The sequence below is a fragment of the Oncorhynchus mykiss genome, chromosome 3, assembly GCF_013265735.2.
Source record: "Oncorhynchus mykiss isolate Arlee chromosome 3, USDA_OmykA_1.1, whole genome shotgun sequence".
Classification (NCBI taxonomy): Eukaryota; Metazoa; Chordata; class Actinopteri; order Salmoniformes; family Salmonidae; genus Oncorhynchus; species Oncorhynchus mykiss.
The window spans coordinates 80,308,317-80,335,957 of record NC_048567.1 but is presented as its reverse complement, the minus strand read 5'-3'; the positions used below and the strand labels follow the sequence as shown (position 1 = coordinate 80,335,957).

The 27,641-nt window shown below is 41.0% G+C and overlaps 1 protein-coding gene across 2 annotated transcripts; it reads left to right on the top strand.

Moving 5' to 3' along the window:
* The first annotated feature begins 88 nt into the window (after positions 1–88).
* Positions 89–27,539, top strand: LOC110520643 (interferon-induced GTP-binding protein Mx2-like). 2 transcript variants are annotated; one of them, XR_005051392.1, is made up of 15 exons: positions 89–422; positions 10,073–10,107; positions 10,442–10,623; positions 11,030–11,164; positions 14,020–14,174; positions 16,146–16,284; positions 16,371–16,569; positions 17,017–17,095; positions 17,210–17,332; positions 19,672–19,804; positions 19,993–20,151; positions 22,961–23,037; positions 23,370–23,588; positions 24,364–26,598; positions 27,386–27,539. XR_005051392.1 is itself a non-coding variant. In XM_036975303.1 (15 exons), the coding sequence occupies exons 2-14, from the start codon at positions 10,085–10,087 to the stop codon at positions 24,583–24,585; spliced, it is 1,845 nt and encodes a 614-aa protein (XP_036831198.1). In that variant the 5' UTR covers positions 89–422; positions 10,073–10,084; the 3' UTR covers positions 24,586–24,589; positions 27,386–27,537. The 2 variants fall into 2 exon arrangements, 1 of the variants encoding a protein (XP_036831198.1); XM_036975303.1 differs by having other exon boundaries at positions 24,364–24,589; positions 27,386–27,537.
* Positions 27,540–27,641: the final 102 nt, after the last annotated feature.

Below are 27,641 nucleotides of genomic sequence, written 5' to 3'. Positions count from 1 at the left end.
CACTTTGAGAAACTACCTGGACTTCATTTTACTTTCTGGGAAATCATGTGACCCTTAAGAACCAATGAGGTTGTATCTGAGATTCAGAATAATGGTATGATTTCCCAGAATGGACCATCAAAACGTTTCACTTTCATTTTGCTTTACATGAAAGGTGATAGACTCAAGCTGTAGACCTATACTGCTCTGTGACCCTGACTCAAGCTGTAGACCTATACTGCTCTGTGACCCTGACTCAAGCTGTAGACCTATACTGCTCTGTGACCCTGACTCAAGCTGTAGACCTATACTGCTCTGTGACCCTGACTCAAGCTGTAGACCTATACTGCTCTGTGACCCTGACTCAAGCTGTAGACCTATACTGCTCTGTGACCCTGACTCAACACACAACCTGCTTGTCTGAAAGTGTCAACGATTTCCAAGTAAGTGTGCATTTAAATGGACAAGATCAGGGTTTCTTAAACTATAGGTCGGGATCCAAAGTGGGCCGTGAGCGAGTGAGAGGTGAGTCGCAAGTTATATAAAATAAATATATAATCGCACACTATTTCTTCCTAATCTGAGTCTCTGGAGGATGATTTGGGTCATGGGATGACGGTCAGTTTCTAATTTGGGTCTCTAGCTGAAAAAGTTTAAGAACCCCTAAGAATCCTTAACTCTGTTCAGTTCCATTGAAGGTGGTGTTGTAATCATCTAAGGCAGGGTTAACTCAATCTACATTGAAAGGACTAAAACCAAATGAAACTGTAGAAATAATGGACCACGTTTATTCCAGTGATTTCCAGTACTTAAGTAAAACTACTTTAAAATAGTACTTTAGTCGCTGTTTGGGTATCTGTACTTCACTATTTATATTTTTGACAACTTTTACTTTTACTTCACTACATTCCTAAAGGAGATAATGTACTTTTTACTCCATACATTTTACCTGACAACCCAAAAGTACTCGTTACATTTTGAATGCTTATCAGGACAGAAAAATGGTCCAATTCACGCACTTATCAAGACAACACATGGTCCTCCCTTCTGCCTCTGATCTGGGGGACTCACTAAACAGACATGCATCTTTTGTAAATGATGTCTGAGTGTTGGAGTGTGACCCTGGCTATCTGAGTGTTGGAGTGTGACCCTGGCTATCTGAGTGTTGGAGTGTACCCCTGGCTATCTGAGTGTTGGAGTGTGACCCTGGCTATCCATACATTTTAAAACAAGAAAATGGTTGTATCTGCTTTGCTTAAAGTAAGGAATTTAAAATGATTTATACTTTTACTTTTGATACTAAAGTATATTTTAGCAAACACATTTACTTTTTGATACTTAAGTATATTTAAAACCAAATACTTTTAGACTTTTACTCAAGTAGTATTTTACTAGGTGAGTTACTTTTCACTGAGTAACTTTCTATTGAGGTATCTAAACTTTTACTCAAGTAGGACAATGGGTACTTATTCCACCACTGGTGCATTCCAAACAGTGGGGCGGGGCTGTCGGTGGAGGAGTTCATTTATTTTTATTAACTCAGTCTGGCTTTCAACTTATTCTTGAATGTTGTAATAGTAGAATAATATTGGAGAGTGATTCACCAATTTCACTCTTCTTATGTCAGTCATTTTATACCTTAGAGAGCCATTTATAACTTGTCAGAAATGTCCAGATCATTTATTTTAGCTAGAATTTAAATCAAAGTATTGAAAATTTGATTGGTAATTGGAGAAATTGTTTAACAACATTTTTGGCAACAGTTTAGTAACCTGGTAACCTTATAACACAGCATAATAGTGGACCTATTACGATGTTATGACAGTGTTGTGACAGTGTTGTGACAGTGTTATGACAGTGTTATGATAGTGTTATGACAGTGTTATGACAGTGTTATGACAGTGTTATGATAGTGTTATGACAGTGTTATGATAGTGTTATGATGGTGTTATGATAGTGTTATGACGGTGTTATGATAGTGTTATGACAGTGTTAAGACAGTGTTATGATGCAGAACATTGCTGTCTGTCTGAAATTCAGTGAAACCCATTGCCCTTCAATAAGCCTTGTTATTATAGTCACGCCTATATTAGGTTTAGATCGGCCAATGCATGTTAAAGTGAGTCTTCCCCACTTTTCTCCATCAATACTCAGTATTCCTGAACCACATTTGGGACCTTGGTTGTGGGTCTTTGGCAATGGACAGGGGCAGACCTGTCACTGGGGATGGGGGGACATGACCCAACCCACATTCCGAAATGGCATTTTTGTCCCCCAGAGTTTTTGTAAAGTTTTTTATTGAAACTTTAATTAACGAGGCAAGTCAGTTATGAACAAAATCGTATTTACAATGAAGGCCTTCCCCGGACGACGCTGGGCCACTTGTGTGCCACCCCATGGGACTCCCAATCACGACCGGATTTTTAACAAATCAAAAACTGAAAAATTGGGCGTGCAAAATTATTCAGCCCCTTTACTTTCAGTGCAGCAAACTCTCTCCAGAAGTTCAGTGAGGATCTCTGAATGATCCACTGTTGACCTAAATGACTAATGATGATAAATACAATCCACCTGTGTGTAATCAAGTCTCCGTATAAATGCACCTGCACTGTGATAGTCTCAGAGGTCCGTTAAAAGCGCAGAGAGCATCATGAAGAACAAGGAACACACCAGGCAGGTTCGAGATACTGTTGTGAAGATGTTTAAAGATACAAAAAAGATTTCCCAAGCTTTAAACATCCCAAGGAGCACTGTGCAAGCGATAATATTGAAATGGAAGGAGTATCAGACCACTGCAAATCTACCAAGACCTGGCCGTCCCTCTAAACTTTCAGCTCATACAAGGAGAAGACTGATCAGAGATGCAGCCAAGAGGCCCATGATCACTCTGGATGAACTGCAGAGATCTACAGCTGAGGTGGGAGACTCTGTCCATAGGACAATAATCATTCGTATATTGCACAAATCTGGCCTTTATGGAAGAGTGGCAAGAAGAAAGCCATTTCTTAAAGATATCCATAAAAAGTGTTGTTTAAAACCTGTTGATGCCAGGAGTTCCTCTAGAGGAACGTTACAGAAATCGCACACTATTCCATATGCTGAGACAGCGCTCAGTTCCAAGCTACATTTCCACGTAATGTTGGAGTCAACAAAAACACAGATTTAAGCATAAATATTCCCTTACCTTCGATGGTCTTCGTTCAGAATGTTCTGGAAGGGTTCATACTTACCCAATACATCGTTTGGTTTCAAGTCTTGCGTCTTTGTATTAGCTACTGCTAATAACATCAGCTGAAATGCACCCAAAACGTCCTCCGGTCCGGAAACGTTGCGCATCAAAACTTCAAAATTACATATTATATGTCGACTAAACAGGTCAAACTAAGTGCAGAAGCAAGCTTTATGATGTTTTTAACACACAAAACAAATTTCAATTCAACCGGGCATCGTTTGCTCTTCCCAGGAGTGCTGGAACAAAGGAATGGCTGTGACCAATTCGCGCCCTAACGCACAGGTTTTTTTCTCGCGACACTTACTCCAATCACTCCTATAGGGCCAATTCTCGCGCGATTTGAACGATTGAACGCTCTAAAGAAAGAGGACATCTAGTGGAAGAGATGGAAAGTGTCCCCAGATCCATAAGTGGTCGGGAAGGGTGGGGGGCCATGACGTCAAAGTTGCTCCAACTTTCATGGCCACAAAAACTAGTTTGGAAGAATGCATGCCTTGTGAGTTCTGCTATACTTACAGACATAATTCCAACGGTTTTAGAAGCTTTAGAGTGTTTTCTATCCAATAATAATTATTATATGCATATATTAGCAATTTTTGATAATTTTTTTTTCAGTTTACTAGGGGTACCCAATTTCTCCAAAGGGGGCGTAAATCTGCCATGCCCTCAAAAGGATTTATTAAAGTTTGCCACAAGCCACCTGGAAGACACACCAAACATGTGGAAGGAGGTGCTCTGGTCAGATGAAACCAAAATTGAACTTTTGGCAACAATGCAAAACGTTATGTTTGGCGTAAAAGCAACACAGCTGAACACACCATCCCCACTGTCAAACATGGTGGTGGCAGCATCATGGTTTGGGCCTGCTTTTCTTCAGCAGGGACAGGGAAGATGGTTAAAATTGATGGGAAGATGGATGGAGCCAAATACAGGACCATTCTGGAAGAAAACCTGAGTCTGCAAAAGACCTGAGACTAGGATGGAGATTTGTCTTCCAACAAGACAATGATCCAAAACATAAAGCAAAATCTACAATGGAATGGTTCAAAAATAAACATATCCAGGTGTTAGAATGGCCAAGTCAAAGTCCAGACCTGAATCCAATCGGGAATCTGTGGAAAGAACTGAAAACTGCTGTTCACAAATGCTCTCCATCCAACCTCACTGAGCTCGAGCTGTTTTGCAAATGGGGAATGGGAAAAAATGTCAGTCTCTCGATGTGCAAAACTGATAGAGACATACCCCAAGCGACTTACAGCTGTAATCGCAGCAAAAGGTGGCGCTACAAAGTATTAACTTAAGGGGGCTGAATAATTTTGCACGCCCAATTTTTCAGTTTTTGATTTGTTAAAAAAGTTTGAAATATCCAATAAATGTCGTTCCACTTCATGATTGTGTCCCACTTGTTGTTGATTCTTCACAAAAAATACAGTTTTATATATTTATGTTTGAAGCCTGAAATGTGGCAAAAGGTCGCAAAGTTCAAGGGGGCCGAATACTTTCGCAAGGCACTGTATATATAGATAGAAGTTACTATCAGCCATTAAAATGTACTATCAGCCATCAAATCAAATCAAATCAAATGTAGTTATATAGCCCTTCGTACATCAGCTGATATCTCAAAGTGCTGTACAGAAACCCAGCCTAAAACCCCAAACAGAAAGCAATGCAGGTGTAGAAGCACGGTGGCTAGGAAAAACTCCCTAGAAAGGCCAAAACCTAGGAAGAAACCTAGAGAGGAACCAGGCTATGTGGGGTGGCCAGTCCTCTTCTGGCTGTGCCGGGTGGAGATTATAACAGAACATGGCCAAGATGTTCAAATGTTCATAAATGACCAGCATGGTCCAATAATAATAAGGCAGAACAGTTGAAACTGTAGCAGCAGCACGGCCAGGTGGACTGGGGGACAGCAAGGAGTCATCATGTCAGGTAGTCCTGAGGCATGGTCCTAGGGCTCAGGTCCTCCGAGAGCGAGAAAGAAAGAGAGAATTAGAGAGAGCACACTTAAAGTCACACAGGACACCGAATAGGACAGGAGAAGTACTCCAGATATAACAAAGTGACCCTAGCCCCCCGACACATAAACTACTGCAGCATAAATACTGGAGGCTGAGACAGGAGGGGTCAGGAGACACTGTGGCCCCATCCGAGGACACCCCCGGACAGGGCCAAAGCCATAAGTTCATGTTTGTGTCAATTTCAATAAGAAATGCTATAGGTTAAAAATGTATGAAAAATAACCATGCGTCAACATCACATTGTAGCTCGAGCACAATATTTTGCCTTACAATATTAATCAGACTAAAATGGATGACATAATAGCTACATTAACCATCATTTTCTCTTCTTACCTTAATGGAAATCCAGTAGGATATATTTTTTTTTTACAATTTTCAATGACTATTCATGCTTAGCCCAACCAATCAGGTACGCTCAAGCTGTCCTTGTCATGCGCGCTTCTCGGGTCTTGATAGAATTAACCAGGACCGGAGCCAGAACCAATCAGTTGGACGGGCCTTTGTTTTCCCTAGGCGGACATGTTTTTCACGGGATTTGTGTGTACGCGTTTTTCTGCTGGTGTAATAAGCAACTTGTGAATTTCAAGTTTGGGCAAGCTTACAACTTATCCTACTATTTGTACCCATCATACGTGTCAGTGATGATTATTTTTATATTCTCATTTTAATGGAACAGTTTCATTTCAAACTGAACGTTTCCCTTTCTCAAAATCATTGTTACGTGGTTAATCATAAAAATCTGAAGTAAAATTATAAAAAATCTAAAAGTTTAAATTCAACCACGGCGTGAGCGTCAGCCTCTGGCATATGGACACATGGATACACTGTGAAGAAATAAAAGCATAGAACTCAGAGACAGCCAATAGGCTAGAGCAACAGTAGGCTAGAGCAACAGTAGGCCTGGACCTTGCATCATCAACTAAGTAAAATACATAGGCCTAAAACCGACAAATGTGACTCAACCTCCTGGATTCGGTCTTATGTAGTAAAATGTGAAATTGTGTTTTTTACATTGACTCAGACTCAGAGCTACAAATGATACAACATACACTGCATGTGAGGAACAATGGGAAAGTAATTCTGCTTTGAAAGTTGATGTAACGGTTGTAGACGGTGAAAGAAGGAGAGGACCAAAGCGCAGCGTGGTTAGTGTTCATCTTAATTTAATAATAATAAAATAATAATAAAACAAACTGAACACTTTAAATTACAAAACAACAAACAGTGACAACCGAAACAGTTTTATCTGGTGCAGACACACAAAGACTGAAAACAACCACTCACAAACCCCAACAGAAAACAGGCTACCTAAATATGGTTCCCAATCAGAGACAATGACTAACACCTGCCTCTGATTGAGAACCATCTCAGGCCAAACAAGAAACCCCACATAGAAACAGAAAACATAGACTGCCCACCCAACTCACGCCCTGACCAACACTAAAACAAAGAAAATACAAAAGAACTATGGTCAGAACGTGACAGTTGATCAACTTGTCAATCTACATTTTTTTGAAAAATCTCCTTAGAATGTTTTGGTATCTAATGAACAGCTCTTCTTTGTCTACACCCATTCAGCATCGTTCACATCCTCTTAAGCTTTAGTCCCACGCATCTCGTTTAGTTTTCGTGGCCCACTTGACGCTCTGGCCAATGATTTGTTTACCTCTGGATAACATGACAACAGCCTAACCAGCTCTCCTGTCAACAATTGCATTACTCTTTTAAGCAGACTTTTACTGACACCGGCCATATTCAATGAGTGTTATACACACGTAATGTTAGCTAACGAGCCAGCCAGCTAACGTTAGCTCATTATACAACAATGAACTAAGTGCCAACAATGAACAAAGTGGCAACAATGCCTATTGTTAGGCTCTAACTAGAAAAACAAACAGCTCTGGGGAAACACATAATAACGTCTGCTAGGGAGCCAGCCAGCTAACGTTAACTAGTTAAACAACAATGAGCAACGTTCCAACAATGCCACATTGCTGGCAGCTAACCAACCATGTTCAATGTTAGCTAGCTAACATTAGGCTCTAACTAGAATAGCAAACAGCTCTGGGGAAACAAATAATGAAGTCCGCTAGGGAGCTAGCCAGCTAAAGTTAGCTAGCTAAACAACAATGAACAACGTTCCAACGATGCCACATTGCTGGCAGCTAACCAACCATGTTCAATGTTAGCTAGCTAACATTAGGCTCTAACTAGAATAGCAAGCGGCTCTGGGGAAACACATAATAACGTCTGCTAGGGAGCCAGCCAGCTAACGTTAACTAGTTATACTACAATGAACAACGTTCCAACAATGCCACATTGCTGGCAGCTAACCAACCATGTTCAATGTTAGCTAGCTAACATTAGGCTCTAACTAGAATAGCAAGCGGCTCTGGGGAAACAAATAATAAAGTCCGCTAGGGAGCCAGCCAGCTAACGTTAGCTAGCTAGCTGAAGTACACTTTAGCGTGAAATGAAACCACTTTTCTGTCAAAATTAGAAGCGTAATATCTCAAATAGGTGTATACATGTATACATCATGATGCAAGATGGACGCATCTCCCTGTCAGGGAATGCAATACCACGGTTGCTCTTAGTTTGAAGATGTAATCCGGGCACAGGTGTTTTCTCCATCTCTTTAGCTATCATACTCTAATTCCACTGATTTCAAAACTCCAGAACGTGGAGAGCAAGACTTATGCAGCTCCACTCCACAATACATTTAAAAAAAGCTGCGTTAGACAGGATTACTAACACAGACTGACAAGCTCAAATAGACAGAGGCCTTCAATATGGCAGACTAATCAGAACTCCTCTCTCGGCATGTCCAGCCCATTCATTACCTCAGCCAATAATGGCTAGTAGGAAGGTCGTTAACTTTTTCTGTGGCTTAACCAACAAGGCTCGTAATTTAACAATTTACTTTGTATTTACAGATGGCATACAAGTTTGTTATTAAGGCACATGAAAGTTCACATGTTCGAGAAGGCCTTTCTGCCCCCCCAAAATATATTTTACATTCAAACGGCTCTCCTGTGAAGTTTCTTGAGGCATACGCCTAGTTTCCTGAATCGGGTCACAAATATGAAAACAGTAGAAAATATCCTGATGAAAATTCTGGTTCTTTCAATCACATGCATCTCTCTACTCCGCCTGTCTGACTTGACTTGTGCTTTTGCTAGCGAACTTGCAACATTATATCAACTAGCCTCTTCCGTGCACCTCAGAGTTTCCTGCGCCAGTGAGCTGGGGATAGACAGCTGTTTTTTGTGTGCCAAATGGATATATGGGATCAGCAGATCATGATATTACTGAGGATCTATCATTCGCAAACAATGTTAACACTTCTTAGGGATAGGCCCCAAACCTGTAATTCTGGTTGTGAATAGGGTTAGGGGTTAGGGTTAGGGTTAGGGGTTAGGGATAGGGATTAGGGATAGGGGTTAGGGATAGGGGTTAGGGATAGGGTTAGGGATAGGGGTTAGGGATAGGGTTAGGGATAGGGGTTAGGGATAGGGTTAGGGATAGGGGTTAGGGTTAGGGTTATGGTTAGGGTTAGGGGTTAGGGGTTAGGGTTAGGGTTAGGGGTTAGGGTTAGGGTTAGGGATAGGGTTAGGGGTAGGGTTAGGGTTAGGGGTTAGGGTTAGGGATAGGGGTTAGGGGTTAGGGTTAGGGGTTAGGGTTAGGGATAGGGTTAAGGGTTAGGGGTTAGGGTTAGGGGTTAGGGTTAGGGGTTAGCATTAGGGGTTAGCGTTAGGGGTTAGAGGTTAGAGTTAGGGGTTAGGGGTTAGAGTTAGGGGTTAGGGTTAGGGGTTAGGGTTAGGGGTTAGAGTTAGGCCCCAAATCTGTCATTCTGGCACCGAACACAGCAGTTTACCTACTGTTCCTAGGCTGTCATTAAAAATAAGAATTTGTTGTTAAATATAGGTAATAAAATAGTTTTAAAAAAAATTCATAATTTTATTGAGTGAATTCAGAAGGAATATCGACCGAATTAGCAACGATGTACTGTAGGCTAAGAAGATAATTTTGTTTTCCATCAAAATAATAATACTTTTAAGTAAGTTTAAGGATATGTTCCAATAGAAAATATAATTAGACTTTATTAAACTCATCAAATCATTTTCTATCAATGTCCATTTTAGTTTTTTTGACTGCTATGATTAAGCAATAAGGCCCGATTTAGGTGTGGTATATGGCAAATATACAACAGCTATTGGCTGTTCTTAGGACACATCTTTGACGAACTGGTTTGTTCTTGACTTGCTGGAAAGGTGGCTTTCTATGACGGTGCCACGTTGAAAGTCACTGAGCACTTCAGTAAGGCCATTCTTCTGCCAATGTTTTTTTCTATGGAGATTGCATGGCGGTGTGCTTGATTTTATAAACCTGTCAGCAACGGGTGGGGCTGAAATAGCTGAATCCACGAATTTGAAGGGGTGTCCACAAACCTTTGTACAGGCATATATAGTGTACCAAGTTATGCTCCAATAGACATTGACCTGGGGGATAAATACATTCTAATCTAATAGTCTAGTCTAATGTTTAAAATCATATAAGGATTTTACTTATTCAGTTACTGCCCTACTCTTTCATTTTTACTAGATTCTCATCTAGCAACTCAACATCAGGAAGGTGTTCTTAATGTTTGGTATACCCAGTGTTTTACAGTTGGCAAATTGTAAGGTTCCGAACTGGGCATGTGAGACTGTATCTCCTCTTATGTTATATTTATGTAATGTTATGATTTAGATTATTATAACTTCAGTTCAAAATACAGATACATTGCTGTTATTCTGTTTTTTCAACAAAATGGTTTAGCTTTCATTCTCTTTTATTTCAGAGGAAGAGAGACATGTCTTATGATGATGGACCGAGGTGGGACATGAATTCAGTTTTCGTTTTTTAAAAGATGAAGGCCTCCATTTTCCACTTGTTATTGCACCCTTGCAGTACTACTCAGTACTACACTCTACCACAATACTATGATCCTAATATTGTTGATGGTGATTATTTATACAGTAAATTGTGTGGTGCAGTATATATATATTTTTTTTGGGGGGGTGGTTACATTTTCTCGTCCCGTGTTGTCCAAATGATAGTTAACTACTATCTAGAAAAACTGTGTAAAATAATGAATTTAGCATTGCATGTCTATCAACAAACTAACAATTAAGAATTGCATTGTTTTGTACACCTCACATACCCTCAGTATGTTCCAAGACCAGCTGGCGGAGAAGGTCCGGCCCTTCATAGACTTAATAGACGACATGAGATCCATAGGGATAGATAAGGAGCTGCCACTGCCAACCATTGCTGTGGTGGGAGACCAGAGTTCAGGAAAGAGCTCTGTGCTTGAGACCCTATCTGGGGTGGCGCTGCCCAGAGGGACTGGTGAGATTCTGTATTGTTTTCTGAACATACAAAAAACTATTAATATCAATATTAGCATTTTAAATGTCATTCCCAAAACACCCAAAGTCCATAGACAAGGTCAGGAAACAGACAGTACAATGGGACCACAGAGACTCGGACATTACTGAAATGTTGAGAACCGTTCTAGATTACCACAGCAAACCTTTACAGAAAATGTTAACTGTACATGAGTTTTCTAACCATTTATTCAGACACCGTAAATGTCTGACATGCTTTCTGAACATTAGAGCAACCTTGCAGAAGTTATATATTTATCATGAAATTCATGTCCCGGTCCATTGTTGACTGTACTGTCATATTTTATTGTATTGATTGTTCTGTAATACAGTATAATGATCTGTCATTGGTCCTTCCTTGTTTCCAGGTATTGTCACCAGGTGCCCACTGCTACTTAAACTCTGTAACGACAGGACAGTGAAATGGGATGCTGTCATCTCATACGGAGGGAAAATCATTGAATTTGACGAACCTTCAGAAGTAGTTAGACATGTTGAACAAGGTGAGATGGGAACGAACACACACAAACACACAGACACACACAGACACACGCACAAACACACAGACACACACACACACAGACACACACACACGCACAGACACACACAGACACACAGACACACACAGACACACACACACACACAGACACACACAGACACACACACACACACACACAGACACACACAGACACACACAGACACATACACACACACACACACACACACAGACACACACACAGACACACACACACAAACACACACACAAACACACAGACATCTTATTCGATACTGTACATTAACCAGTGGAGGCTCCTCAGAGGAGGAAGGGGAGGACCAATCCTCCTCAGTGAATAAAACTAAATGTAAAAAATATTTAAAAAATATGTATTTAAAAAAAAATTATACTTAAAATATTTACATCACAAAATAATTTAATAATACACACTGTTTTGCAATGAAACCCTATAGTAGCCTCAACAGCACTCTGTAGGCTAGAACCATGGCGTAGCCGGAGGACAGCTAGTTTCCATCTTCTTCTGGTTATCTTGACTTCAATACAAAATCTTGGAGGCTCGCGATTCTCCCTGCCTTCCATAGACTTACACAGAAAGTATGACAACTTCTGGAGGACGTCCTCCAACCTATCGGAGCTCTTGAAATATGAACGGAGATGTTGGCCACCCAGTCAAAAGACGTCTATTACAGAAAGCATAAGCTACAGCTAGCTAGCACTGCAATACATATCATTTTGTGAGTAGGTTACCAAAATAGAGAAAAAGACAAGAGGAACAGTTTTGAAAAAACATTTAAAAAAAAAATGAAGGACACTTTCAGTTACTGAGCAAGCTAAGTTAGCTAGCTAGTTTAGCCTACTCAGACACCAGGCTCAAACAGAGAGGGATGCTATGTTAGCTAGCTGGCAATGACTATCCAACAGAGAGGGATGCTATGTTAGCTAGCTGGCTATGACTATCCAACAGAGAGGGATGCTATGTTAGCTAGCTGGCTATGACTATCCAACAGAGAGGGATGATATGTTAGCTAGCTGGCTATGACTATCCAACAGAGAGGGATGCTATGTTAGCTAGCTGGCTATGACTATCAAACAGAGAGGGATGCTATGTTAGCTAGCTGGCTATGACTATCCAACAGAGAGGGATGCTATGTTAGCTAGCTGGCTATGACTATCAAACAGAGAGGGATGCTATGTTAGCTAGCTGGCTATGACTATCCAACAGAGAGGGATGCTATGTTAGCTAGCTGGCTATGACTATCCAACAGAGAGGGATGCTATGTTAGCTAGCTGGCTATGACTATCCAACAGAGAGGGATGCTATGTTAGCTAGCTGGCTATGACTATCAAACAGAGAGGGATGCTATGTTAGCTAGCTGGCTATGACTATCAAACAGAGAGGGATGCTATGTTAGCTAGCTGGCTATGACTATCAGAGAGGGATGCTATGTTAGCTAGCTGGCTATGACTATCCAACAGAGAGGGATGCTATGTTAGCTAGCTGGCTATGACTATCCAACAGAGAGGGATGCTATGTTAGCTAGCTGGCTATGACTATCCAACAGAGAGGGATGCTATGTTAGCTAGCTGGCTATGACTATCAAACAGAGAGGGATGCTATGTTAGCTAGCTGGCTATGACTATCAAACAGAGAGGGATGCTATGTTAGCTAGCTGGCTATGACTATCAGAGAGGGATGCTATGTTAGCTAGCTGGCTATGACTATCCAACACTGGAACTCTTCCAAGTCAAGGTGCGTTTTTAGGTTTTATAAATTGTTAGCCACTGGTGCCCGCCGGTGTAACTGCTAAACTGCTTGCTGCTGACTGAACACTGTACTGCATGATTGTATCAGGTTTACTAACGTGTTAGCTCTAGTAGCTATGTTGACTATGATGGTATAATATGGTGACAACGATGTCGGCTGTGTGTAGCGCTGATTTGAAGGTTTGGCTTGGAAAGGTTTTTTCGTCTGGTCACAGACAGCTGATGTGTTGTGCACTGAAGTCCACAAGCAAAGGGTAAAGGTGAGAGGAAGGGAGCGCGTAGATGGGAGGAAGAATTATATATGCAATGATCAAAAACATCATACTTTTTGGAAGCAAACGGAACAGAACAGGGATAAACATACTTGAATTTGTCCAATAGAAACTCTTGTTTGCAACAGACTAATTGGAATGTATTGGATGTGTCAGTGTCTGTCACCTTGATTACTAAAAATGCTCTCAACTTTTGCACCTGCATTGTTAACTTTCATTCATAGGCTAGGTTGTAGTATCATGTAGTAGCCTAAACCTATCAGAGTTACATTGAACTGGGTGAATATGAATGACAGTAACCTAAACCTGTCACTGTTACATTGAACTGGGTGAATGGAATATGAATGACAGTAACCTAAACCTGTCACTGTTACATTGAACTGGGTGAATGGAATATGAATGACAATAACCTAAACCTGTCACTGTTACATTGAACTGGGTGAATGTGAATGACAGTAACCTAAACCTATCACTGTTACATTGATCTGGGTGAATATGAATGACAGTAACCTAAACCTGTCACTGTTACATTGAACTGGGTGAATGGAATATGAATGACAGTCATACGCTGTAATAGTAATAGAAATAAGGCCATGCTCATAAAAAAATACATTATTGTCCCTAATCTTAAATGGTACCAACCGCCATTGACAAATCTATTATAATTTATCGTGGAAAAGATTGTATGGCATTTACCATAGAGAACTACAGAATATATATTATAATAAGATTAGTTCTATCTGGGTATAAGACAGACAAACAAACAAACAATAAACTCATCAATATTTTCCCATTGATTTAACAGCTCAGAACACGTTAGCTGGAAAGGGAGTGGGGATATGTGAAGACCTGATCACTCTAAAGATCACATCCTCCACGGTGTGTGACCTCAGTCTGATTGACTTACCAGGGATCACCAGGGTGGCAGTGAAAGGACAACCAGAAGACATTGGAGTCCAAGTAAGTCTGTCGTTAGAGTGTATAGCTTTTGGACTTGGTCCAGTACGTTGTTTGGTTATCTCATGACTCTTGGTTCTCATCTCATGATTCACAAAGGATGAATTGTTTTAGCCACGTGTACAGACTTTATACCATAATTGCTAGCAAGGTACATGTAGCTATGATGGTTGATTCTGGTGAAATGTACTTTGAATGTGTTTGCTTTGAGGAAAGTTGAGCGTCAGAACCATAAAGTACAGAGTGCCCCACACAGGGCGATATCCTGGTAACAAGCGGTCTGATACCCTCTCATAACCTTCACTCCCTCTACCTGGTTCTAATCTCCTGCCCTACCAAGTGCCCCACACAGGGTCTGATACCCTCTCATAACCTTCACTCCCTCTACCTGGTTCTAATCTCCTGCCCTACCAAGTGCCCCACACAGGGTCTGATACCCTCTCATAACCTTCACTCCCTCTACCTGGATCTAATCTCCTGCCCTACCAAGTGCCCCACACAGGGTCTGATACCCTCTCATAACCTTCACTCCCTCTACCTGGATCTAATCTCCTGCCCTACCAAGTGCCCCACACAGGGTCTGATACCCTCTCATAACCTTCACTCCCTCTACCTGGATCTAATCTCCTGCCCTACCAAGTGCCCCACACAGGGTCTGATACCCTCTCATAACCTTCACTCCCTCTACCTGGATCTAATCTCCTGCCCTACCAAGTGCCCCACACAGGGTCTGATACCCTCTCATAACCTTCACTCCCTCTACCTGGATCTAATCTCCTGCCCTACCAAGTGCCCCACACAGGGTCTGATACCCTCTCATAACCTTCACTCCCTCTACCTGGATCTAATCTCCTGCCCTACCAAGTGCCCCACACAGGGTCTGATACCCTCTCATAACCTTCACTCCCTCTACCTGGATCTAATCTCCTGCCCTACCAAGTGCCCCACACAGGGCGATATTCCGGTAACAAGCGGTCTGATACCCTCTCATAACCTTCACTCCCTCTACCTGGATCTAATCTCCTGCCCTACCAAGTGCCCCACACAGGGTCTGATACCCTCTCATAACCTTCACTCCCTCTACCTGGATCTAATCTCCTGCCCTACCAAGTGCCCCACACAGGGTCTGATACCCTCTCATAACCTTCACTCCCTCTACCTGGATCTAATCTCCTGCCCTACCAAGTGCCCCACACAGGGCGATATTCCGGTAACAAGCGGTCTGATACCCTCTCATAACCTTCACTCCCTCTACCTGGTTCTAATCTCCTGCGCTACCAAGTGCCCCACACAGGGTCTGATACCCTCTCATAACCTTCACTCCCTCTACCTGGATCTAATCTCCTGCCCTACCAAGTGCCCCACACAGGGTCTGATACCCTCTCATAACCTTCACTCCCTCTACCTGGATCTAATCTCCTGCCCTACCAAGTGCCCCACACAGGGTCTGATACCCTCTCATAACCTTCACTCCCTCTACCTGGATCTAATCTCCTGCCCTACCAAGTGCCCCACACAGGGTCTGATACCCTCTCATAACCTTCACTCCCTCTACCTGGATCTAATCTCCTGCGCTACCAAGTGCCCCACACAGGGTCTGATACCCTCTCATAACCTTCACTCCCTCTACCTGGTTCTAATCTCCTGCCCTACCAAGTGCCCCACACAGGGCGATATCCCGGTAACAAGCGGTCTGATACCCTCTCATAACCTTCACTCCCTCTACCTGGTTCTAATCTCCTGCCCTACCAAGTGCCCCACACAGGGCGATATCCCGGTAACAAGCGGTCTGATACCCTCTCATAACCTTCACTCCCTCTACCTGGTTCTAATCTCCTGCCCTACCAAGTGCCCCACACAGGGCGATATCCCGGTAACAAGCGGTCTGATACCCTCTCGTGGATTAATCACATAACTTGTTTAAAGGCTTGCATCCTGACCTCTTTGTCACATTCTTCTTCCTTTTTTTGCTAGATCAATAATCTCATTTCGGAATTCATAAAGAATAAGATAACCATTATTTTGGCGGTGGTACCATGTAATGTTGACATAGCAACAACAGAGGCTCTGAAAATGGCACAACAAGTGGATCCTGAAGGCACAAGAACTCTGGGTAAAGAAATTGTATATACGGATCTATTTTTTTATACGGTTTTGGTATTAGTAAAGTTATCATAATCTTTTTAATTTGTCTTCAAGCCATTCTGACAAAGCCAGACCTGATAGACCCGGGAGCAGAGAAGAATGTGTTGGAAATTGTCCACAATAGAGTCATATTTCTCAGTATGGGCTATGTCATTGTGAAATGTCGTGGTCAAAAGCAAATTGATGAAAACATGTCAATAACCCGTGCGATTGAGGAGGAGTTGGAATTCTTCCAAAATCACGAGCACTTCAGGTAAAATGTGTTCTTGCCATGTGTTAAGTAAACTTGCATCTTTGTTTTTGATGGCTTTACATCTGAAAATGTTCAGGGCCCCAAACTGTGGATTTCAGGATTTTATGAAAAATAATATTTTTCCAGATATCCTTTGAGAGTAGTTCCATATAGTGTTGATGAATGAGAGTCCCTCCCTTCTCTTACATTTCTGCAAATTGTACTTGTTAACATTCAAAATGAAATGGCTAAATGATCCTTGGTATAATCATAAAACAATTCCATACGTTAGCTTAGCACATATCTCTAGCTGAAACAGATGGACTTATTTTTTGGTATTTATTATGTTAATTAGATATCTGTGGGGGCGTGACCATTGTAGGCCAAAGGTTATACCATACCAGGTTATGGCCAATTGTTGGGATGAAATACTGTGTTTGTTATATTTCTCTCCCTTACAATGTATAGATCCCTCGTGCGTGAGGAGAAGGCAACCACCAAGTGCCTAGCCAAAAAGCTCACCAATGCCCTGGTCAAACAGATCAAGGTTAGTCCAACCACATACCCTACAGTTATCTGTTCCCCCTACACCCAGTGCACACTGGAAAACATGTGGTCTGGTACCTATTAATAGTTAACTTGTATGTTTGCTCCTGGTCAGACATATCTGCCCCAGATGTCAGAGAAGATAAAGGAGCAGCTGGGGGAGGTAAAGAATTCGTTGAGTAAATTAGAGGGCGGGCCTCCCCTTGAACCTGAAGAGAAGAGGAAGTACCTCATTCAGGTGAGTACATCTTTCACCTTTCTGTCTTTTAGCTTCGTAAACTTCTTCTTTTGTACAACATTTCTATAAAAACGTATGATTTAGGGTTGGAAGCAATACTGTTGCACAGTAGTCCAGGTGTGTTAATGTCATTGTTTTGGTAAATTGTCAGTAGAATGTCCCATAGAGAATTTGGGCAATGGTACTTGGTGTAAAAGCATCAGTTCTGTTGCACATCCTCTGCCATTTGGATTGGTCAGATTTGCAACACAGGTGTAAGAGTAAACGTACTGTCCAGAAAGATAAATAAAACAGCATTTAAATGTTCTCCTCTCCCACTTCCTCCACTCTCCTTCCTTAATTTCCCCTGATTATGTTTGTCACCAGGTTAAACAATACTTTAACTTGACAGCTGATTTTACGAAAACACTTGGACAAGCCACTGTAAGACAGTTCTTGTTTAAACTTCTTATGTCTGGGGGCAGTATTGAGTAGCTTGGATGAATAAGGAGCCCAGAGTAAACTCCCTGCTACGCAGTCCCAGAAGCTAAGATATACATATGATTAGTATATTTGAATATATAACACTCTGAAGGTTTGAAAACTGTTTGAATGATGTATGTGAGTATAACAGAACTCATATGGCAGGCGAAAACCCGGGAAAAAATCCAACCAGGATGTTGGAAATCTGAGGTTTGTAGTTTTTCAACTCATTCCCTATTGAAGATAGAGTGGGATATTGGTCATCTTGCACTAAGGCTTCCACTAGATGTCAACAGTCTTTAGAACCGTGTTTGATGCTTCTACTGTGAGGTGGTGGCGAATGAGAGTGGAATGGGTCAGAGGTCTGCCGGAGAGCCACGAGCTCAGTGTCGCGCGTTCACGTGATAGCGAGCTCTGTTCAATTGCATTTCTACTGAGAAAGGAATTCTCCGGTTGGAACATTATTGAAAATATATGTAAAAAAACATCCTAAAGATTGATTCTATACATCGTTTGGCATGTTTCTACGGACTATAACGGAACTTTTTGACTTTTTGTCTGCTCTTAGTGAACGAGCGTCATGAATTTTGATTTGTTTACCAAACGCGCTAACAAAAAGAGATATTTTGACATAAATGATGGACATTATCGAACAAAACAAACATTTATTGTGGAACTGGGATTCCTGGGAGTGCATTCTGATGAAGATCATCAAGGGTAAGTGAATATTTATAATGCTATTTCTGACTTCTGTTGACTCCACAACATGGTGAATATCTGTATGGCTTGTTTGGGCGCTGAGCGCTGTACTATTGCATGGTTTGCTTTTTCGTTAAAGTTTTTTTGAAATCTGACACAGCGGTTGCATTAAGGAGAAGTTTATCTAAAGTTCCATGTATAATTCTTGTATTTTCATCAACATTTATGATGAGTTTTTCTGTAAATTGATGTGGCTCTCTACAAAATCACTGGATGTTTTTGGAACTTCTGAACATAACGCGCCAATGTATACTGAGATTTTTTGATATAAATATGAACTTTATCGAACAAAACATACATATTGTATAACATGAAGTCCTATGAGTGTCATCTCATGAAGATCATCAAAGGTTAGTGATTACTTTATCTCTATTGCTGCTTTTTGTGACTCCTCTCTTTGGCTGAAAAAATGGCTGTGTTTTTCTGTGAATAGGCCCTCACCAAACATAATCGTTTGTGGTGCATTTCTGTAAAGCCTATTTGAAATCGGACACTGTGGTGGGATTAACAAGAAGTGTATCTTTAAATTGGTGTGAAATACTGGTATGTTTGAGGAATTTTAATTATGAGATTTCTGTTGTTTTGAATTTGGTGCCCTGCACTTTCACTGGCTGTTGTCATATCGATGCCGTTAACGGGATCGCAGCCGTAAGAAGTTTTAATATCTGTAGAAGCCGTAAGAAGTTTTAATATCTGTAGAAGACGTAAGGAGTTTTAATATCTGTAGAAGACGTAAGGAGTTTTAATATCTGTAGAAGCCGTAAGAAGTTTTAATATCTGTAGAAGACGTAAGAAGTTTTAATATCTGTAGAAGCCGTAAGAAGTTTTAATATCTGTAGAAGACGTAAGGAGTTTTAATATCTGTAGAAGATGTAAGGAGTTTTAATATCTGTAGAAGATGTAAGGAGTTTTAATATCTGTAGAAGACGTAAGGAGTTTTAATATCTGTAGAAGACGTAAGGAGTTTTAATATCTGTAGAAGACGTAAGAAGTTTTAATATCTGTAGAAGACGTAAGGTTGGATGGGTCTTGTGGAGACATTTTATTAAACATTAATCTAAAATACCTAAATATTTAACATTTTAACAGGTTTTTATGTGTAATGTTTCCTTCTTCAGGTCATAACAGATTTCAATGAGCAGATTACCCAACTGTCCAAAGGGGATATTATCGTTGAAGAGAATCTGTTTGTTCTCATGCGAAAGGAATTTACACAGTGGATGAAATGTTTGGAAAATGACAAATCAAACTGTAGGTACAATTTGAATAGCCCAAGTTTTGCTCATCTCAATACCATGTATAACCAATGAATATTTATGTATATAACCAATGAATATCCATAATATTTACTGATATAATTATTACACTACTAATAGCTATTTCAATCAACAGTGATTATAATTTCCAATAAATGATTAACATTGTTTTCCTGAATTTAGACCACAAAGTAGTGCAACAAGTGGTGGATGAATATGATCAGGAGCACAGGGGAAGTGAGCTGCCAGGATTCAGTAACTACAGGGTATTTCAACATGTTGTTCAGAAACTAGTGGCTGAACTTAAGAGACCAGCTATGTCGACACTACAGAAAATCAGAGGTAAGTGACCAAAACCCATGGTCATGTCTACTCCATCTCTCCCCCTCTGGCACTTGTTGTCACCAGTTTATTCATTATTACGCACACCTGTCACCATCATTACGCGGACCTGCACCTCATGAAACTCACCTGGACTCCATCACCTTCCTGATTACCTCCCCTATTTCTGTCACTCCCTTTGGTTCTTTCCTCATGCGTTATTGTTTCTGTTCTGTGTTTCATGTCTGTACTCTACTCATGTGTCTTGTTTTGTTCCATGTTCGTTTATTCATTAAATTCACCCCCTGTACTTGCTTCCTGTTTATTAGAGTACACGTTTCAGCCCTAGGGTCGATGTGTTCTTCCAAAAGCCCCTTTATTGTACATCATTCACGGGTCTCTATGGTACTTCTGACAAGACAAACATGCCTATTATATTAAGCATTAACACCCAAGAAAGCAGGTATTGGTGAATCACACCCCCAACCACACCATCAGGGCTGAAGTGAAGCACGTCGAGAGCATTAAGTTCCTCCGTGTCCAAAAGGCTAATGAGTTAAAGTGGTCCACACATGCCCACAGTAATGAGGATGGCGAGACAGCACCCCCCCAGGAGGTTGAAAAGCTTGGTCATGGGCCCTCAAATCCTCAACAAAGTTATACAGCTGCACCATTGAGAGCATCTTGACCAGCTGCAGCCCGGAAAATTGTTAAAGATCACAGCCACCCAAGCCATAGACTGTTCTCTCTGCTTCTGCACGACAAACGGTTCCTGAACAGGCTCCAGAACATCTTCTATCCCCAAGCCATGAGACTGCTAACTAGCAAACAAAATGGCTACCGGACTATCTGAGTCGACTCCTTTATTTATTTGTATCTTTGCACCATCTCTATGCACGCCAACACACACACACACACACACACACGCACATGCACACGCACACACACGCTCGCACACACACACACTTCATTTTCTCAACCACGTAACATCTACACACATGTATAGTGACTATAAACACACACAAACAGATGATACTCTGTTTATCATATACCCTGATGCCTAGTCAACTTACATACAGTATCTAACCATACCAATTCAGTATCCCTTCACATTGTACATATGGTACTGGAACTGACCCTGGAACTGTCCATGTATATAACTACTGACCCTGAAACTCTCCCTGTATATAGCTACTGACCCTGGAACTGTTCCTGGAACTGTCCGTGGAACTGACCCTGGAACTGTCCATGTATATAACTACTGTCCGTGGAACTGTCCCTGGAACTGTCCCTGTATATAACTACTGACCCTGGAACTGTCCCTGTATATAGCTACTGACCCTGGAACTGTCCATGTATATAACTACTGACCCTGGAACTGTCCCTATATATAAGTACTGACCCTGGAACTGTCCATGTATATAACTACTGACCCTGGAACTGTCCATGTATATAACTACTGACCCTGGAACTGTCCATGTATATAACTACTGACCCTGGAACTGTCCCTATATATAAGTACTGACCCTGGAACTGTCCATGTATATAACTACTGACCCTGGAACTGTCCATGTATATAACTACTGACCCTGGAACTGTCCATGTATATAACTACTGACCCTGGAACTGTCCCTATATATAAGTACTGACCCTGGAACTGTCCATGTATATAACTACTGACCCTGGAACTGTCCATGTATATAACTACTGACCCTGGAACTGTCCATGTATATAACTACTGACCCTGGAACTGTCCCTATATATAAGTACTGACCCTGGAACTGTCCATGTATATAACTACTGACCCTGGAACTGTCCATGTATATAACTACTGACCCTGGAACTGTCCCTGGAATTTACCCTTGAACTGTCCCTATATATAAGTACTGACCCTGGAACTGTCCCTGTATATAACTACTGACCCTGGAACTGTCCCTATATATAAGTACTGACCCTGGAACTGTCCATGTATATAACTACTGACCCTGGAACTGTCCCTGTATATAACTACTGACCCTGGAACTGTCCCTGTATATAACTACTGACCCTGGAACTGTCCCTGGAACTGACCCTGGAACTGTCCATGTATATAGCTACTGACCCTGGAACTGTCCCTATATATAAGTACTGACCCTGGAACTGTCCCTGTATATAATTACTGACCCTGGAACTGTCCATGTATATAGCTACTTACCCTGTATATAGCTACTGACCCTGGAACTGACCCTGTATATAGCTACTGACCCTGGAACTGACCCTGTATATAGCTACTGACCCTGGAACTGACCCTGTATTAAAGCTACTGACCCTGGAACTGTCCCTATATATACTTACTTGTGTTCTTATTTCTCTAGTGTTTTTGTCCTACTTGATGTAATTTTTAGGACTTTATTGTTGGGTTTAGAGTTTGCAAGAACGGCATTTCATTGTACTTTTGCACGTGACATTTGAACTTTAATTGACTAAATAGGACATGTTGAAGGGATTGTTCACTCAAATGACAAAATGACATATTGGTTTCCTTACCCTGGAAGCAGTCTATGGACAAGGTGTGACATCAATCCATGCTTTGGTTTAATTTACCTGTTTCCATTTTTCACTCTTCATGTCCAAATGATCCTAGTGTATCTCAAATTGATTGTGTAGCTCAATGAAGTTACTCAATGATTGTTTGGACATGAAGCACAAACAAATTATAACATTGGGATTATTGACTTGTAATTTGGCTGAACTATCCCTTTAAATAAAAACATTTTGTGGAATATATTTACCAAATACATTTGTCTCTTTTAACATCTCTTTACCAAATACATTTGTTTTGGTTTTTCAGACATGGTGCAAAAGCAATTTGATCATTTGTCCAGCGAGAGCTTTAAGAATTATCCTTATCTTCATCTGGTCTCAAAGGTAATGACAATTGTAAACTGTTAAGCGCTCTAACATGATAATCATACAATTCTCTGTTTTGATTTTAGGCAGAAATTGAATTCTTAGTTAGTGGCACTAGCAAGAAGAGAGAGAAACATGAGGCAAAGCAGCACTTAAAAATCACAATACATGTTTATGAAGAATTACAATTGACATGTTGTCCCATGTTGGATTGTAGCTTGAACTGTTCAACAGACACTTAGATCATGTCGAACTGAACTTTGTTCAGAAACAGTAACAATATTTCACTGCCTCCCTGCATCCAAGATTCTTTATGTCTTCATGGAATCTTCATCTTTGTTTGAACTCAGAAAAACATTGAAACAATCCAGGAAAAGCAGTCAAACATTGTGAAGGAGAGGATCGTGGAGCAGTTTGAGATGGAGATGCAGGTCTACACACAGGATGAAATCTTCAACAAAGTTATGCTAGAGGCGAAATCACATATTCTAGAGGAGGGGGAAATAGCAGAAGACAAAGAGCAAGACACCAGGAGCAAGTACCCTGGGCTGCTCAAGGCATACTATGAGGTACAATGCAACACATCTACTGTGCAGTATGTATAGAATGTTCCAGAAATAAAATCTAATTTACTAAACCTGCAATTAACATAAAACTGTTATGTTATGTAGCTTGCTTATCGACAAACTCACACACTTTCTCATCACAAATGCTGAAGCTCCAGATACTCAACTAGTCTAAAGAAGGCCGGTTTTATTGCTTCTTTAATCAGGACAACAGTTTTCAGCTGTGCTAACATAATTGCAAAAGGGTTTTCTAATGATCAATTAGCCTGTTAAAATGATAAACTTGCATTAGCTAACAGAACGTGCCATTGGAACACAGGAGTGATGGTTGCTGATAATGGGCCTCTGTACGCCTCTGTAGATATTTCCAGCTACAATAGTCATTTACAACATTAACAATGTCTACACTGTATTTCTGATCAACTTGATGTTATTTTAATGGACAAAAAAAATGTCAAAAACAAGGACATTTCTAAGTGGCCCCAATCTTTTGAACGGTAGTGTACATTATCTATCTCTGCTCCAGTCTGTACAATGAATCCATGACATCATCAATGGGATGATCAGATCTCTAATTTTTTAAGACAATTGTTTCAAACATACATTGTTGTGGCAGGGTTGCATTATGGTATATTGCATTTTGCAGACCAATCCAACTCTGAAGCCTATATGTTCACCTTGCTGAGTCTTTGTTGTCATTTGGTAATCATTTGGTTGCCTTGTGGCCATCTCATCACTTCTAGCCCTCACTCTCCATCCCACCTCACCTCTCTCGCAGATTGTGGTGCAAAGACTGGCTGACCAGGTGCCCATGATGATCTGTTACTTCATCCTGAAGCAGTCAGCCAAGATTGTGTGCAGTGAAATGCTGGATCTGTTACACAGAGACGACACTGATAACATCCTACAGGAGGATTCAGAGATCGGACAGTATCGTGCAAAGTTGCAGGCCCAAGCGGATCGCCTCATACTGGCCAATGACAAAATCAGCAGCCTCTGAGAAGGTGATGTCTTGTCAGTTACAAAATCAGCAGCCTCTGAGAAGGTGATGTCTTGTCAGTTACAAAATCAGCAGCCTCTGAGAAGGTGATGTCTTGTCAGTTACAAAATCAGCAGCCTCTGAGTAGGTGATGTCTTGTCAGTTACAAAATCAGCAGCCTCTGAGAAGGTGATGTCTTGTCAGTTACAAAATCAGCAGCCTCTGAGAAGGTGATGTCTTTTCAGTTACAAAATCAGCAGCCTCTGAGAAGGTGATGTCTTGTCAGTTACAAAATCAGCAGCCTCTGAGAAGGTGATGTCTTGTCAGTTACAAAATCAGCAGCCTCTGAGAAGGTGATGTCTTGTCAGTTACAAAATCAGCATCCTCTGAGAAGGTGATGTCTTGTCAGTTACAAAATCAGCAGCCTCTGAGAAGGTGATGTCTTGTCAGTTACAAAATCAGCATCCTCTGAGAAGGTGATGTCTTGTCAGTTACAAAATCAGCAGCCTCTGAGAAGGTGATGTCTTGTCAGTTACAAAATCAGCAGCCTCTGAGAAGGTGATGTCTTGTCAGTTACAAAATCAGCAGCCTCTGAGAAGGTGATGTCTTGTCAGTTACAAAATCAGCAGCCTCTGAGTAGGTGATGTCTTGTCAGTTACAAAATCAGCAGCCTCTGAGAAGGTGATGTCTTGTCAGTTACAAAATCAGCATCCTCTGAGAAGGTGATGTCTTGTCAGTTACAAAATCAGCAGCCTCTGAGAAGGTGATGTCTTGTCAGTTACAAAATCAGCATCCTCTGAGTAGGTGATGTCTTGTCAGTTACAAAATCAGCATCCTCTGAGTAGGTGATGTCTTGTCATTTACAAAATCAGCAGCCTCTGAGAAGGTGATGTCTTGTCAGTTACAAAATCAGCAGCCTCTGAGAAGGTGATGTCTTGTCAGTTACAAAATCAGCATCCTCTGAGTAGGTGATGTCTTGTCAGTTAAAAAATCAGCATCCTCTGAGAAGGTGATGTCTTGTCAGTTACAAAATCAGCAGCCTCTGAGAAGGTGATATCTTGTCAGTTACAAAATCAGCATCCTCTGAGTAGGTGATGTCTTGTCAGTTACAAAATCAGCAGCCTCTGAGAAGGTGATGTCTTGTCAGTTACAAAATCAGCAGCCTCTGAGAAGGTGATGTCTTGTCAGTTACAAAATCAGCATCCTCTGAGTAGGTGATGTCTTTTCAGTTACAAAATCAGCAGCCTCTGAGTAGGTGATGTCTTGTCAGTTACAAAATCAGCATCCTCTGAGTAGGTGATGTCTTGTCAGTTACAAAATCAGCATCCTCTGAGAAGGTGATGTCTTGTCAGTTACAAAATCAGCAGCCTCTGAGAAGGTGATGTCTTGTCAGTTACAAAATCAGCATCCTCTGAGTAGGTGATGTCTTGTCAGTTACAAAATCAGCAGCCTCTGAGAAGGTGATGTCTTGTCAGTTACAATATCAGCAGCCTCTGAGAAGGTGATGTCTTGTCAGTTACAATATCAGCAGCCTCTGAGAAGGTGATGTCTTGTCAGTTACAAAATCAGCATCCTCTGAGTAGGTGATGTCTTGTCAGTTACAAAATCAGCATCCTCTGAGAAGGTGATGTCTTGTCAGTTACAAAATCAGCATCCTCTGAGAAGGTGATGTCTTGTCAGTTACAATATCAGCATCCTCTGAGAAGGTGATGTCTTGTCAGTTACAAAATCAGCATCCTCTGAGAAGGTGATGTCTTGTCAGTTACAAAATCAGCAGCCTCTGAGAAGGTGATGTCTTGTCAGTTACAAAATCAGCATCCTCTGAGAAGGTGATGTCTTGTCAGTTACAAAATCAGCAGCCTCTGAGAAGGTGATGTCTTGTCAGTTACAAAATCAGCAGCCTCTGAGAAGGTGATGTCTTGTCAGTTACAATATCAGCAGCCTCTGAGAAGGTGATGTCTTGTCAGTTACAAAATCAGCAGCCTCTGAGTAGGTGATGTCTTGTCAGTTACAAAATCAGCAGCCTCTGAGAAGGTGATGTCTTGTCAGTTACAATATTCAGAGATCTTGAAAATGAAACCGATTTATAGAAGTATAACCAGATTGTTGGAAAGGTCACTTTCGGCTAAATGCTATTTATTTTAAATAAGCAGTAAAATAAGATGTATTTTGTATATTTGTCTTCAACAAATGTATAAGAACGGCTAAGATCAGTGAGATGCTGTACAGACGACCCCAGTGAAATGTAAAAGGTTGTGGGACTGTCGTGGAAATTTCCTCTATTTACCAAATCATGAGAGCAAACCACACACAAGTCAGAGTTAGTTATCACAAAGTCCATCTTTAATTATATGAGCTCCATCACAACCCTGTGACTCTCAGATCAATTCAGTGTCTATAAATTAATTCTCTGAGAGTCCCTTACACATTGCAACTGAGATCCTTTATAGCAAAGACACACATAGCCAGACAGCATTGGCATAATTTATCGTTCAGCTTTGTCTCCTAAACTATGTTATTTTCTCAAACTCAGAACCATAAACAAATCCTCCATATCAACAGGCATATATCAAATCCATCCTATCTTGACAAGATCACAGAGACACATTAACTGGCACACAGACATTGTGGAGCCAAGAGATACACGCTTGACCTCTCCCCTCTCTGCGGCCCAAGCAACTTAGCCTTGACAGAGAACAGATAACTGCAACCCGGCCACAGTATTATACAAAAATAAACATTCTGATGAGAAGAAACTTACAAACATATGATGAATATAAAACATCTATGTTACCAACTAATTCTGATTATTCCCCAACAGGGACCAAGCGGATCGTCTTTGACTGGCCAATGACAAGCGGATCACCTTGGACTGGCCAATGACAAGATTAGTAGACTGTGGTTGACAATTTGTCATTGCAGAAATTCTGAGATGGTGCCAACAAAGCAATAATTATACCTACATTTTATCAGCATACAGGAAGTTTTATATATTGGGCATCTCTACATTTTATAGGTTGGGCATCTCTACATTTTATATGGTGGGCATCTCTACATTTTATATGTTGGGCATCTCT